The sequence below is a fragment of the Girardinichthys multiradiatus genome, chromosome 7, assembly GCF_021462225.1.
Source record: "Girardinichthys multiradiatus isolate DD_20200921_A chromosome 7, DD_fGirMul_XY1, whole genome shotgun sequence".
NCBI lineage: Eukaryota > Metazoa > Chordata > Actinopteri > Cyprinodontiformes > Goodeidae > Girardinichthys > Girardinichthys multiradiatus.
In genome coordinates this window covers 45,130,784-45,144,893 of record NC_061800.1, presented here as the reverse complement: position 1 = coordinate 45,144,893, position 14,110 = coordinate 45,130,784, and the positions used below count along the sequence as shown (strand labels likewise).

The window sequence follows — 14,110 nt, the reverse complement described above, 5'->3', positions numbered from 1 at the left end:
TACATACAGACGACGATACATTGATCTGTCCTGAGATTCCTCCCTGATCCATCCCTGCTCCTGGATCAGCTCAGAACCTTTCCCTCGAATGAGAACAATGTCCCAGCTGATTTAGAGTCAGCTCAGCCCACCGTGGGCTGTTTTATGTTCCAGCTGAACATCTGTGTTTGTGTCTACCTTACCAAGCTTTTTACATCCTTCCTCTGTGCAGTGTGGATCTGGATCTGGGGCTTCGTGTCCATCACCATCATCAGCCTGCTCTCCCTGCTCGGGGTGGTTCTTGTTCCCATCCTCAAACAGTCCTGCTTCAAGTTCCTGCTCACCTTCCTGGTGGCGCTGGCAGTGGGCACGCTCAGTGGAGATGCTCTTCTTCATCTGCTGCCTCACGTGAGTTCCCCAAACCCGGACTGATCAGAAACCTCAGGGCTCCTGTGTTGGTTCATGACCTGGAGCTTTAGGATCAAATTATGAACTTCACTGAGCTGATGGAGCAGGAGGAGAAAATCCATCATTTAGGAGAGATATACACAAAACCATTGATTAAGTCAGGGAATACTGGATCCAGAACTGCTCATGTTCTGCATCCATAAATATGGACAAACCACAAATTCAATTAAAACATTTTCCAGATCTTGAAAAGTTTTTTTTTTAATTTATACTTAAACAGGACCAGATTATCTCCAGTGGCCCTCTGAGGACCAGTCCTTGGTTTGGCTTTTAGGGAAAAATAGAGTTTGGAACATTTAGTGTTTCCAGATTTTATTCTCTGTTCCATTTGAAAAATCTGGCTTTCTAAAAATAATTATTTATGTAGTTAATTGAATAAGATGTACATAACTGCATCCATACGTCTGTCCATCCAGTATTTTTTGCAGCTTCTGGATTTAAAACATGAAATTTCCAAACTTGGAAGATTTAAATGAAAATAATTCTGGAATTTTGGTTTGGAAAATATGAAGCTGCTCTGACAGAAAACAACTTTACTTTTTACTTCGATGCTTTAAGCCTTTTGAGCAGAAGGATGCTGTGTGTAATTTTAAATAACCCGGTGCTGACTAAGGTCCTTTAGCTGTTTCTGTGTGCAGTCTCAGGGACAACACGACCACAGCCCGCATGAAACCAGCAACAGTTCTGATCTGGTCACAGCCTTTGATGGGGTCTGGAAGGGTCTCACCGCGCTGGCCGGCATCTACCTCCTCTTCATCATCGAGCATTGCATCGGCATGTTCAAACACTACAAGGACCAGAGGGTGAGCTGAGCACGCTGCAGACAGATCGGTCTGGCACTAAACTCACGGTTGCATGTTTCTGAAGATCCTGATATCTGATGAATGTCTCTGGATCATCGTTTCTCACAGGAACTGAAGAAGGAGAATGAGGCGAGATGGATCGGCAGGAAGCTGTCTGATCACAAGTCAAACCGGCGCTCAGATGCAGAATGGTTGAACCTGAAGCCCCTCAATGAAGGTGAGGGGTGTTTAGATGTTCAGGTCCTTACGTCTGCTTCATGGTCATCACTAACATTTCCTTCTTCATTCAGACCCGGAGAACTCAGCCGTCTCCTGCGACAACACTCACAATGACACTCAGCTGACAGAGCTCCAGGACCCCGACACGCCCACAAACAAGACCCCACTGGCTCCAACAAACCCGCTACAGGACAAGCAGTCCCCCACCAAGGACACTGGCCGGAAAGCCAGGAAGCACGGACACTCCCACGGAGGGAACTGTCACTCGGACCAGGAGATGAAGGATGCTGGGATCGCCAGCATCGCCTGGATGGTCATCATGGGGGACGGCATGCACAACTTCAGCGACGGCCTGGCTATAGGTGAGGAGCTGAACTCGGGCTGCTGGAGATCCAGTGTTAATTCATCAGAGGAACCTTTTCCACCAAACTGGTTTCAGTGCTTAACTGGTCTTAGGTCTGGTCTTAGTTCTGGTCTGCTCTTAGTTCTTACTGGGCAACAGTTCTTTGTTTTTCCAAACTCTGGTCTTAGCCCTGAATAACTGGTGCCAACCATGCACCAGTTTGCTGCTGGACCAGAGGAAAGAACCGCTTTCATCAGCAGCTAGGGGCGGGATCAAGGGGACCAGCAGCCAATCAAACCTTTATAAGGTTTAAGTCAAATTTAACACATAAAAACGGTAAAAACACAACACGAAAATAACACAGAGGGGGAGAACCTGCAGCAAAGATGGCCATGGCCGGGAGTCGAACCCGCAACAGGCCGCTTCGAGGACTAAAGCCTCTGACTACGAGTCGCATGTTTCACCCATGTGCCACCGCTGCACCCGTCCCACAGATTCTTATGAAATGACCCATCATCAATGCTCCGCACACAGCTGACTGTTTTCCCCTGAATCCATGAACACTATTTCCGTCTCGGTTCTTTAATTCTGTCAGGGTTCAATATCTCCAGATGCTTTTGATAAATTTAGGTCTAAAAGCCGCCTTTAATTCTTATTTTCCAGCTGCTGTTGCAGATGAGAGCTCTGCTGATTAGGAGCACGGCTAAGGTGGCGATATCAGGGCATCTGTTTGCAGGAATACTGGGATAAATAATCAGATTTTTATAGTTAAACTGCGATCCCTCTCACTCTCTGGATGAGGCGGCAACTTCTTCCACTGTTATTTAAAGTGAGGGACAGACTGGAAGGCAGCTGTTTTACAGATTAAATCCAAACTACTGTACAAAAATCCTTTTAGTTTTTCTTCAAAAGTTCTGCAAATGATCTGAAGATGTTTCTTTGAACTTTGTGCTAGGGTTGAAAATAAAATATATGAAAATATAAAAGACATTCTATTTTACAAAATAGAAAAAAGCCATTTTGACCAAACATTTGAGTGCAATAAGCCCGCTAAAAGATACGTTCTGTTTATGTTCTGTATCAGTAGCTGATGGATCGCCCCTAGTTGACATTTCTGCAGGTTGGAACGGATTTGTTGTGTTGCTGAGGGAACATTTTATACTCCAGAGTTATCTGCAGATCAGAGAAAACCTGTGATCCAGAAACTTTGTTGGAAAATCGTCTCACACTGATAAATTAAGGCAGGCACAAGATGTTTTTTACAGTGCAACCTTGCCATTCCTCAGCACATCTAGATCATGATTCACGAATGCAAATAATTCATATTTTTAGGACGAGCAGAAACAAAACCTTAAACTAGAAATTAAATTAAAGACCTTAAATCACAGGAGTTTTTAGTTTCTGTTTGGTTTAGGTTAAATGTAGAACATTTTGTTGAGTCATTATTATTTTGTGTGATTTTCTGTGACTGATACCGATGGCGATAACTATATATACCGATAACTCCAGGCAGTCATTGGCCGATATTCCACACTGATCAGCTCCCAGCATCTCTTCCTTGGCTGCATCGCCTCTTACTGGAGATCCAGTCTCTCCAAGCACACATACAGACAGCTTGTTTCTATAGTGTTTACAGCATTAAATGCTGCTCCAGCTACACGGACCACATCCTGTAGATTGTGGTGATCTCTGGTGAAACCCCATGAATTCTGACTGGGATGACTGGGATGGCATCCTTCATGTAGTTTTGTTCCTCAGAGCTGGATGTGTGTCCCTGTTTGTGACTCTACAAACTTTTCTCCACAGGTGCAGCGTTCAGTGCGAACATAACGGGAGGCATCAGTACATCCGTGGCTGTTTTCTGCCACGAACTGCCTCATGAACTTGGTAAGTGCACCTCGATATCCGATAACTGACCCGTTTATCTGCAGGCTTCATGGAATCAGCAGGTGAAGCTGCTGAGGGATGTAAAGATAACTAGAGGCTGTAGCAGAGATGTTCTTCTCTCTCTGGAGCTGAACCTGTAATCAGGGTCTCTCGATCCGTCCCTCCCTAACTCTTAAAGCATCTCTGCTGTCCTTATTACTGGAAAAATACAGTTTTCCCCATAAATTATTGACTTGTGTCAGTCAGCCCTGAGACAAGCTGTCGGTCTGAGTCAGGGAGGATGATGGATGGAGTCTGGCACATCTCCTGTAATATAATACAGCTGCCATCCAGCAGCTCCTCCTTCAGGAACCGTTTGATTTAGGATGAACAGAAGTGATCAGTTTTGATTTAGGCCACATCCTGCCCTCTGCTTCACAGTAGCAGGAAGAAGCTGAGATGTGTGTAAGAAGGTGAGTTATGGTCTGGGATTGTCTGATTTTTCCCCCTGGTGTTGATCATCTTAATCTTTTTTTAATCAGATCAGTGAGAAATTGTGAGCTGAAAGCAGGAAAAAAGAGCCACTGAAGCTCAGCTCTGTCTGCAGTAAAGAAGCACGTTCAGTTTCCAGATGTCTGACTGCGGCTCTAAGCTTCAGCCCAGCCTGGACCAGACGACGCTCGCTCTTTGTCTCCGTCTAATTTCCCTTTGATTCTGCTGTCGTGCTCATCAGACGGAGTGGTTTGAGTGCACCCCTCAGCTCGTCTGGAGCACAGAAGCTGTCCCGCGACCTGCATCTGGGTGGAAAAAGATGATTATAATGATGAGGGTGCTTCAGCCACCCAGAGAGAAACTAATTGGCAGTGATGGGTGTGTTAATTGTAGGAGATGAGGCTGCGGCAGGCATGTCTGAGGCAGGAAACGCAGCAGAAAGTTGAAGTGAGGAGTGTGCAGACTGGTCCTCTTCCCACTGCTATTGATTGATGGATGAGAGCAGAGTCATAATATATTCATTGTGGTAATTAGCGAGGAAAAGAGGCCGCTTGTTACACGGCGCAGGAAATGTAGGCCTCCCCCTTCTCAGCATTCAGCTCTCCCTCTTCAAATCCAGGGCGTTTCCGCTGAGACTCGGCCGCTCCTCGCATTCGGCCGACGATGATTGAAGAGGGAGGAAGGCTGCGGCGTGCATGTGTAATCATAGAGAATATCAGAGAGCACTTCTTGGAGAGCAGCTCTGTTTCAGCTGCCTGAAGACAGATGCGGTGGCCCTAAGGCCGGATCCAGATTTACGCAAATATATTAAAAGAATCCTTAAAATATGCTGTGACACCCTGATTTGTTTATGATGTGCTTCAGGCAGCCAGACTATCTGATGTTGTGATATTCAAGTCTGAGTTCATGGAGGGAAGACCTGTATGGTGAATTATCTAGTGAGGAGAAGCAGGTCACAGACACACCTGAGAGCAGTAGCCTCTGGACCTAGAAACTGGAACCCGACCCGTGGATGCTGGAGCTCTGCGTGGTGAGCTCACTCAGCCTGTTGTCCACCTCAGTAGGGAAAAACTTTGACCAGGCTTCACTGGTGAGCAACACACGAGGCTTCCTCGATGGTCTGGCTGCTGACTCCCTGCTCAAGCTATCTGTTGTATCCGTGGTATAAACTGTGTTGTATCCTTTGGGTTTCAGTTGTTCCTTCTATTAAATCCAAGATTCAAAGTGTTTCATAATTCTGGTCCAGAATTGATGAGAAATCACTCGTCCATTCAAGCTGTTCTTTCTGTAAAGACAACAATCCATTCTGTGATTACTGTCAGATATTTTCTAACGGGGCTGTTACAGACTCTACCAAGCCCGGCCCGGCCAATGTCTGGCCGGGCTCTCCAACTCCAGTCCTCCAGACCAACTGTCCCTCAGCTTTTAGATACATCTCTGTTGCATCAAATTAATGACTCAGCACTACCCATCTATCCATCGTCCATAGCCATTCATCCATGCAGGGTCCGCGGAGGGCTGGAGCCTATCTCCTGCTGTCATAGGCCGAGACGGGGTTCCACTCTAGAGAGGTTGGAGGTAATTCAGCCATTTATATCAGGTGTGCTGGAGCAGCGTTGCATTAAAGGTTGCAGGACAGCAGGCCTGAAGGCCTAGAGCTGGAGACTCCATTCAGTGATGCTGGATTTGTTTTAGACTCTTTCATTAAAAATGTGACCTGCTTCAAAAATAAATCTGCTTCCAGTGTCTGTTCACCTCAGCCTGACAGCAACAAATGAAGCTAAGAACAGATAAACTGTGTTTTTGTGACAGCCATGGTGGTAAACATGTCTGCCTTTATTTCAGAACAGGATTCCTTATATGCTGCTCTCTCTCAAACCTCGGTCCTCCTTCTTAAAACAGCTTGGCTCTCCCTCAGTACCATGTTTCTGCGGTCCGAAGTACCTTTCCATGTTTACCACTGTAGCTGAATTATTTCTGCTTCCAGGTGACTTTGCGGTTCTGCTGAAAGCTGGGATGTCGGTGAAGCAGGCCATCGTCTACAACCTGCTGTCTGCTCTCATGGCCTACGTGGGCATGCTGATCGGGACGGCCGTGGGCCAGTACACGCACAACGTCACCAACTGGATCTTTGCCATCACGGCCGGCATGTTCCTGTACGTGGCTCTGGTGGACATGGTAGGTTGGAACACTCCGACTCTGACCTCTCCTCTTGCTCTCTGGTTCTGACTGGTTTCTTGGTGTCCTCCACAGCTTCCAGAAATGCTTCATGGGGACAGCGAGGAACACAAGCGCTGCCACCTGGGACACTTCATCCTGCAGAATGTGGGCTTGCTGACCGGCTTCACCATCATGCTGCTGATCGCCATCTTTGAGGACCGCATTGTGTTTGACTTTGGCTTTTAGCAGAGGACAGAGGAGGTGGACATCTGGATGTATCAGGGTTGTTCTCTCCTCTGCAGTAGAACAGCCTGCCCTGCATGTGCTTCAGTTGTGACTCGTCTCTGTCCCAAAGCTGCAGCCGTTGCTTTCGCATATCTCATCATGCTGCTAGTAATGTTTACGCCCTGCTCCTCCTCTTCCTCGGCTCCTTCGTCACTTCCAGTCTGTGAAGCACAAAGTACTACCGCTGCCTGACCACCTCTGTCTGCTTCAGACCCCCATGCTAGCATATATCCAGACTTCTGAGGTGCAGCTGGATGGGTGTTCCTGCAGAGGGAGCTGTAACCCCCAACACCTCACCGCCCATCTGTCTTCACCTGTCCTTAGTATGTTGTCGTCTTGTCCTTCACGTCTCCGTCTCATTCCCATGATGCTGCGTCCTGCTGTCTGTGGCTTGTGCTTCTGATGTGAGTTCCACCTGCCATCCATCACATGCTGATGTCATCACGCTGTGTCTGTGCCAAGCCCCGCCTCCTGAGCAGCTTCCTGAGCTGACGGGCCCCCCACCGCCTGCTGCAGCCGCAGGCGACCACTGAACTGATTTTGTTTCATCTTTAAAGCTTCAGTGTCAGAACAGAAGCATTCCTCTGCATGCTTCATGCGGATCGCTGTTGTTTTTTGTTTTTTTTGGGTTTACAGGAAACCTGAACTCTGCTGCCAAAGCCTTTAACTTCAGCATGTCCAGCATCCTCTGCGCAGCTGCACATCCTGACTGTCTGCCGTGTTTTTGGAAGGATCTGATGATCCGGAGCCAAAGTGAAACATTTGTTGTGTCAGACCTTCGTGTTTTAATGAGAAACGATTTGAGCTGTGAATTCAGGCCAACTTGTTGTCTCTGACAGCTCATTTAGGGAACCAGAGTCAGACCTGCTGTTCACAGCTGCAGGTCTGATCTATGCAGATGATCTGTGTTCTGTGTTGAAACGGCTAAAATCAAGTTTCACGTTGAAAAGTTCTGATCTGCTTAAAGTCTCCTGATAATCTGAGGACCTTCAACAAACTGTGAACCAGATGATCGACCGTCTGCCTGAAACATTTGAATCATTCCACCTTTCATCATCCCTCAGATCCAGCTGCTATCAGAGAACTTTACCAGGTGGAGCCTCATAGGTCCCGCCTCTCCATATTCATCACATCCCATTGGCTCGTACGCTAAGCCGCCTGCTGGATCGCACATACATGATCATGTGTTTGTCCTGTCACTGTGTGACATCATCTGGTCCTAGCTGGCAGTGAATCATCCTTAGGCTCATTGTTCTCATGTTGTTTGAACCATGGGGAATGAGCTGAATGGTACAGATGTTCTACAGAGCAGAAAGGTTCTGCTCAGCTGGATTCTGTGAACTGTGGGAACGCCTTTGCGATGCAGAGTAACAGGACTCATCATGTGAAGACATTTTTTAATTTCCTTATATGTTCGTGTGTAGTTTCAGTGGACGCTGGTCTTTATACCCCTTCATCATTTTTGTGCCTTTGCAGTTTCAGGTGTCAGATTAAAGGAGTTTGTTCGGCTCACAGTCTGCCGTAAGGTAATATGGTTCCATGAATCTAATAACTTCTACCAGCAGCAGGACACTAGGAGTTTTTGTTTGATCAGTGTTTGCTGTCCAAAGCTGGTCCAATCACAAAACAGAACCAAAATAAACAGGAAGAGTGCCTCTCATGCCTAAACGACTCGGTTTAAAATACCAGCTTAAAAGGGTAAAAAACAGACCTTGATGAATGATAAATGATAACAACATTAGTTACAGGAAAAGCTGCAGTAAACTGGTTGCATTAGTATGCACACCCTGAACCACCCTGAACTCAGTCTTCTTTAGTTAAAAGCTGCCGTCAATAATGGTGAATCTGAAGGACCTGAAATCAGGATCAGTTGGGATTTTTATGGCATTTTAAAATTTGCTTTCTTTATCTAAAGCCTTTGTTTGCAGAGTGGGTGCAAAGGTATCAGTCAGGAGAAATATACAAAACAAATCCACAACATTTTGGATATGTATGTATATTTTTATCATGTTCTGCCCAGTCTAGGAATGTTGACCGGTCCCCAATCCCAACCCGGTCCCCAAATCACAAATCCAAAAGAAATGTCAAGTGCAACTTATTTACAAAGCATAGAAACGAAGCAGTGAAACAACAAAAGCAAACTATCTTCCCAGTTTGTGATTCCTTCACAATATGTGAAATAAAACAGACCAAAAGTGCTTAAAATGAAAAAATGTCGCAGTTTTTTTTTTGTGGTTTGATGAAACTGAACTAGAACCTAGGGAAAACCATATCCACAATAAAACATGGTGGTGGCAGCATCATGCTATGTGGTTACTTTAATCAAACTCAAAAATTACAAAGAGTTCTAATTATTAAACCTTCAAGCTAGAAAACAGAAGAGGGGATTAATGTTCAGCATCCCAGTAAATCCAAGAAAACCTCCATCTTTCAGTTCGAGGTGTATTTATGTAACTCAGCCTTGAATTTCTATTCATCATGATCTCGTTTTTCACGTCATAATGCTAAAAAAAACAATGGTGTAAACACTTGAAAGTCAAAGTGCTGACCTAGCATGATTTAGGTACAAGATGGAGGTAAGGAAGCAAAGGAATGTGTGGCTGAAATGAGGGTGTGAACTGGTGAAGGGGTAAACTGACCGGATCCAGTACAGCAGAACCTGAACATTTTTACTGTAACACGGAATCTGTGGTTTACCTTCAACTTACATTTAGTTTGTTCGTTGCTCCAAGGACGACGGTTCCTTGCTGCTGATCTACCAGACGAGGAAAATGCCTCAATCATTTGTTGTGTATTTTTGTTCTGTAAAGATGTAAAATGTGATATTCTCCTTGATGCTGAAGAATTAAAAAGTCATATGAAGAATGCTGAATTTCTGATTGTAAGACGGTTCTTAAGTTCTCACAGAGCTGCAGGTTGGGTCCTGGTTCTGTTTACATGTCGGCACCGCTCAGTCCTCAATCCAGACAGGTGTAAAGGTGTGGACACCCCTGCTTGGCTCTGATCTCTAGATGGAATCAATGATCAATGCCTTCAACAAGTATTCACACCCCTTGACCTTTTTCTCACATTCCAACCACAAACCTTACTGGTTATTATTGGGATTTTATGTTGTGGATCAACACAAATGAAGGAAAAATGATACATGGTTTTGAACTTTTTTTACAAATAAAAAAGTGTGGCGTGCATTTAGTCTGATCTCCCTAAATAAAAGAAGTCTTCAAAAATCACCTATTAAGTAACTAGAGTCCAGCTGTTCTGTGAAGGTTTGCTAGAGAATGAACGGCATCATGAAACAGGCAGGTCAGGGTTGTGGAGAAGTTTAAAGCAATAAGGTTATAAATCATCCCGAGCTTTGAACATCTCAGAGTTCTGTTCAGTGTGTCATGTCATCATGGAAAGAGGATGGCACACATCCAAACCTACCAAGACGCGGCCGTCCGCCTAAACTGACAGAATGGGCAAAGAGAAACAGCCAAGAGGCCCATGGTAACTCTGGAGGACCTGCGGAGATCCGAAGCTCATCTGTGAGGATCTGTCCACAAGAAAGCTGTTAGTTGTTCTCTCCACAAAACTGGTGGAAAACTACAAGCTTGGTTTGCAGTGTCCCACAAGCCATGCTGGAGACATCTTTGGTCAAGTGAGACCAAAACTGAATTATTTGACCTACATGCAAAACAAACACAACATCAGTCTGTAAAACATGTTGGTGGCAGCATCATGCTGTGGGGATGCTTTCCTTCAGCAGGGACAGGGGGTCTGGTCATGTGTCGTCACATAATGAAATGCATTGAAGTTTGTGGTTGGAGCCCAAATATAAAAAAGCCTAAGGGGTGTGAATAGTTTTAGCTTCCACTGTGGTCAGAAAAACAAACCTTGAAATGTGACTTTATTCTGTAGTGTAACTAAAGTCTGAGAACTCCAGTTTGTTAAATAATTGCTCTAAACACACCGTTTAGTCTCGACCACGGACCTAACCGAGAGGTGAAAGATGAAACCAGGAGCTCGGCTCTGCAGCTCCATGAAATAAACATCCTTAAAGTGTGTGGAAAGACCTCGGAGGAGCACAGACGAAGAATCTGAGTCGTCTTGCAGGAAGAGTCGATGAAAATTCACCGAATAAGTACAGAGAATTTCAGCCTCGTCCATAAAACATTTAAAGCTCGATATTTGGCAGACAGGATGCTATCGACATTCAACCTAGTGAACTTTTTGCTTTGCCCTTTTTTATTTTAGCTTTTGTTTGGAAAATGTGGATGAAAGCTGAAAGTACAACAAGCGGTGTAGCATCAAGTTCTCATGGGTTTATGGGTTTATGGGAATCAGCTCATCTTTAGTTGTCTCACGTTTTCTACAACTTTAGATCAAACCAAAGCTTTTCTTTGCATGTTGCTGTAGAAACAAATTTCTTTCTGGATGCAGCTCACATTAGCAAATCAACTGTAGTAGTGTCTGTGGTGCTGATGTCACACTGCTGCTCGCTAACTGGCTCTGATGTTCTCTGCATCATCTTTGAAAAGACTGGGACAACACTGGTGGAAGGGCAGACTGGGGTAGTGGTCCCAGTATTAAGAAAAGGGACCAAACAGTCTGTTCAAACTATCAAGGCATCACACTTCTCAGCTTCTCTAGAAAAGCCTAATCTAGGAATGTTAAACCTCCAGGAGGAGCAGTATGGTTTTTGTTCTGGCAGTGGACCAGATCTTTACCCTCGAGGAATTGCTAAGAGGGTCATGGGAGTTTGGTTCTCCGGTCTGTACGCGTTTTATGAACTTACAGTTCCCTGAGGTATTTTATAGGGGATGCAGCAGGAGTACGGCGTATCTCGGTGGATTTTAAGGAATATCTGATCCCTGTATGCCTAAAGCAAAAGCTGCGTCTCATTCTCAGCACATCTGCAGTAATGCAGGCGCTGCTCAGGCCTGTTGTGGTCAAGAAAGAGCTGAGCCAAAAAGTAAACCGGTCCGTCCACATTCCAACCCTCACCTATGGTCACAAGAAATGGATCATGACCAAGAGAACAAGAACCCAGATACAAGCAACCAAAATGAGCTTCCTCCGTAGGGTGGCTGGAAGTAGAGCTGCTGCTTCTCTGCATCGACAACTCAGATGAGGTGGTTTGGGCATCTGATCAGGATATTTCAGAAGAGTGTCCTGAGGAAGAGGGATGTCTCGGTTTCCCTCCTGGACCTGTTACAATGGATAAATAGATGGATCTGTTTCATCTGATAATCTGATTGTATTGAATTTGTGCAGAGCAGCATTTTGACTGCCCTGCTTCATGTGCAATATGTGTCTGTTTTTCTGACTGTTCTGAGCAGCAGGTTTCTGACCCTCTGCAGAGAAACGACAGACTGTCTGCATGTGTTGGACATTTTATTCACATATTGGTAGTGAAACAAAGCTGCAGCTGCAGCTACGAGCTGAGCTGGCAGAGCAGAGCGACTCCTCTTCTGATCCAGTGCTCAGCAGGGACGTCAGAGTTCAACGTCATGGCGATGACGTAGTTGGTGGAGTGTCCGGTGGTGGACAGGGTGCCTCGGCGCTCACTGGTCTTGTAGACAGGAGCCAGGTAGCTCATCCTCTGAGGAACATCCTGTCGCTTCATGGGCTTCAGCAACATCTACAGGAAAGAAGAAAACTATATGAGATGTATTCTAACATGCCATCATTAGGGCCCGTTTCACTCTATGTTACCTGGTGGAATATATCAGTGAGCCTGAGGAACCGAGCTGCAGGACAAATGATTCAGGGTCCAGATGCAGCAGCAGGAACTAACCTGAATCTCTTTGTTATCCAAACACAAACAAATTGGAACTTTGGGGATGTGAACTTGTAAAAGCATGAACCCCCTGGAGTTATTATGAAGTTCTGCTTATGCAAATGGGATAAACCGGGCCACTAAAAAAAACATCTTAAACAGAATCAAACAAAAGCAGTTTGTTGAGCTGCAGCCTGAGCAGTTCTCTGGTTGCAGAGCGGGGGCCTCGATGCACATTTACATTTCAAAGCCACTTTTTGTTGGGTTCCTTTTTACCCACACAAATAATAAACACACGTTAATAAAGTTCTGTTCTTGTAAAAACCAATTCAGTTAATAAGCTGCCCTGAAATGCCTGAATATTTAACAAGTCTGGTGCATTATTCATATTTAGAGAACGGGAAGAAGAAAGAAGTTCTCAGCTTCTTTTCATCTTAATCATTCTGCTCTCATGATCCACTTCAGACTGAGCAGCAGAGGAGGACAGGCTTCCTGCAGGCTGGAAGTAAAACTGAGACAAAGCTTCAGCTGCAAGGACTCCAGAGAACCAGAAGCTGAGAGCGCTGCAGATCCAGTCTAAGTGCTGGGTGGTGCGGGTTCTCATTAACACTGCAGCACATTAACCATACACTGCCAGGTCAAATCCCACAGATATCAAGGTAATATATTCTCTCCGTTTCTCTGTTTAAGAACTCCAGTGTTTCCAGTGTGGTTCTGACCCAAGACAATTAAATATGGGCCAAGGCTGTTAGTGTTGTTCTGATAGAAACAAAACAGTGGAGACTAGAAGAAAAATGAAGAACTTTCAGACTGATTTCTCCTGCTGACCTGCTGGATATGGATGACCCAGCAGGTCAGCAGTTTACATCCACTCATCATGGACGTGAAAGCCAAAGTATTTAGGACTGAAGTTTTCTTTTTTTGAACTATTCTGTTTCAGGAAGGAATGATCCAACACAAAAACCTGCAGCAAAACTCTGTGTGGATTTTCTCTGACCTACACAGGCTCAAACATAACACCCATTCATCTAAATCTGGTAATAAGCTGAGCTAAAGGTACTTTTTTTTATTTTATTGAGTTTTCTCTTATAAAGTACATTTAAACAAATACACTTACATTCACTTTCACACACACCTTAAAACCTGCATGCATCTTATTTAAAATACAAATATACAAATTTCTTCCAATCCAAATCAGTAAATAATAAGACAAATTATTATTATTATTATTGTGATTTTAACCATTGTAGAGTCCGTTCAGCAATTCCTCTATCCCTGAGTTCCACCTTCAGTCCTTATGATATTCATATATGGCTCCCATACGTTTTCAAAATCCCATTGGCGAGATATGTTAGTTTTTCCAGTCCCAGTGAGTTTCCATTTCTCTCTTCCATAGTCCCACTGAAGGAGCATCCATGTTCTTCCAGCAAAGTGCAACAGATCTCCTGGCTTTTAGCAGTTGTTGGACCACTTTTTTGCTGAATATTGGACTACTTGCACAATGCGGGACGTCACTATGTCTTTCCAACGGCATCGGCCATTTTGTATCCAGGACAGTCCGCTCCGACATATCCCGTCGAACACTACGACTGATATTACGAGGCGTCCCAAGTCTGACGTCACAAGACGCTATATAACAGGGCCTCCATTTTGAACACCCCGCTTTTCAGCTGGAGACCGGGTTCAGTTACCAACATCAGAAGCATCACCTGGAGAAGAGTCCCGAGTGGATTT

The 14,110-nt window shown here is 45.0% G+C and overlaps 2 protein-coding genes across 4 annotated transcripts in view; one reads left to right on the top strand and one right to left on the bottom strand.

Moving 5' to 3' along the window:
• Window positions 1-9,487, top strand: part of slc39a10 (solute carrier family 39 member 10) — a 49,843-nt gene extending 40,356 nt beyond the window's left edge. For both annotated transcript variants that reach the window (XM_047370130.1, XM_047370131.1), the window contains exons 4-9: window positions 212-387; window positions 1,086-1,250; window positions 1,359-1,467; window positions 1,541-1,831; window positions 3,619-3,699; window positions 6,158-9,487. In XM_047370130.1, coding sequence (XP_047226086.1) covers window positions 212-387; window positions 1,086-1,250; window positions 1,359-1,467; window positions 1,541-1,831; window positions 3,619-3,699; window positions 6,158-6,399 — 1,064 coding nt within the window. In that variant the 3' untranslated portion in view covers window positions 6,400-9,487. The remainder of the gene's footprint in view (window positions 1-211; window positions 388-1,085; window positions 1,251-1,358; window positions 1,468-1,540; window positions 1,832-3,618; window positions 3,700-6,157) is intronic.
• A 2,491-nt stretch (window positions 9,488-11,978) lies between these two features.
• Window positions 11,979-14,110, bottom strand: part of dnah7 (dynein, axonemal, heavy chain 7) — a 105,004-nt gene continuing 102,872 nt past the window's right edge. For both annotated transcript variants that reach the window (XM_047370128.1, XM_047370129.1), the window contains exon 66: window positions 11,979-12,238. In XM_047370128.1, the coding sequence (XP_047226084.1) occupies window positions 12,032-12,238 (207 nt within the window). In that variant the 3' untranslated portion in view covers window positions 11,979-12,031. The remainder of the gene's footprint in view (window positions 12,239-14,110) is intronic.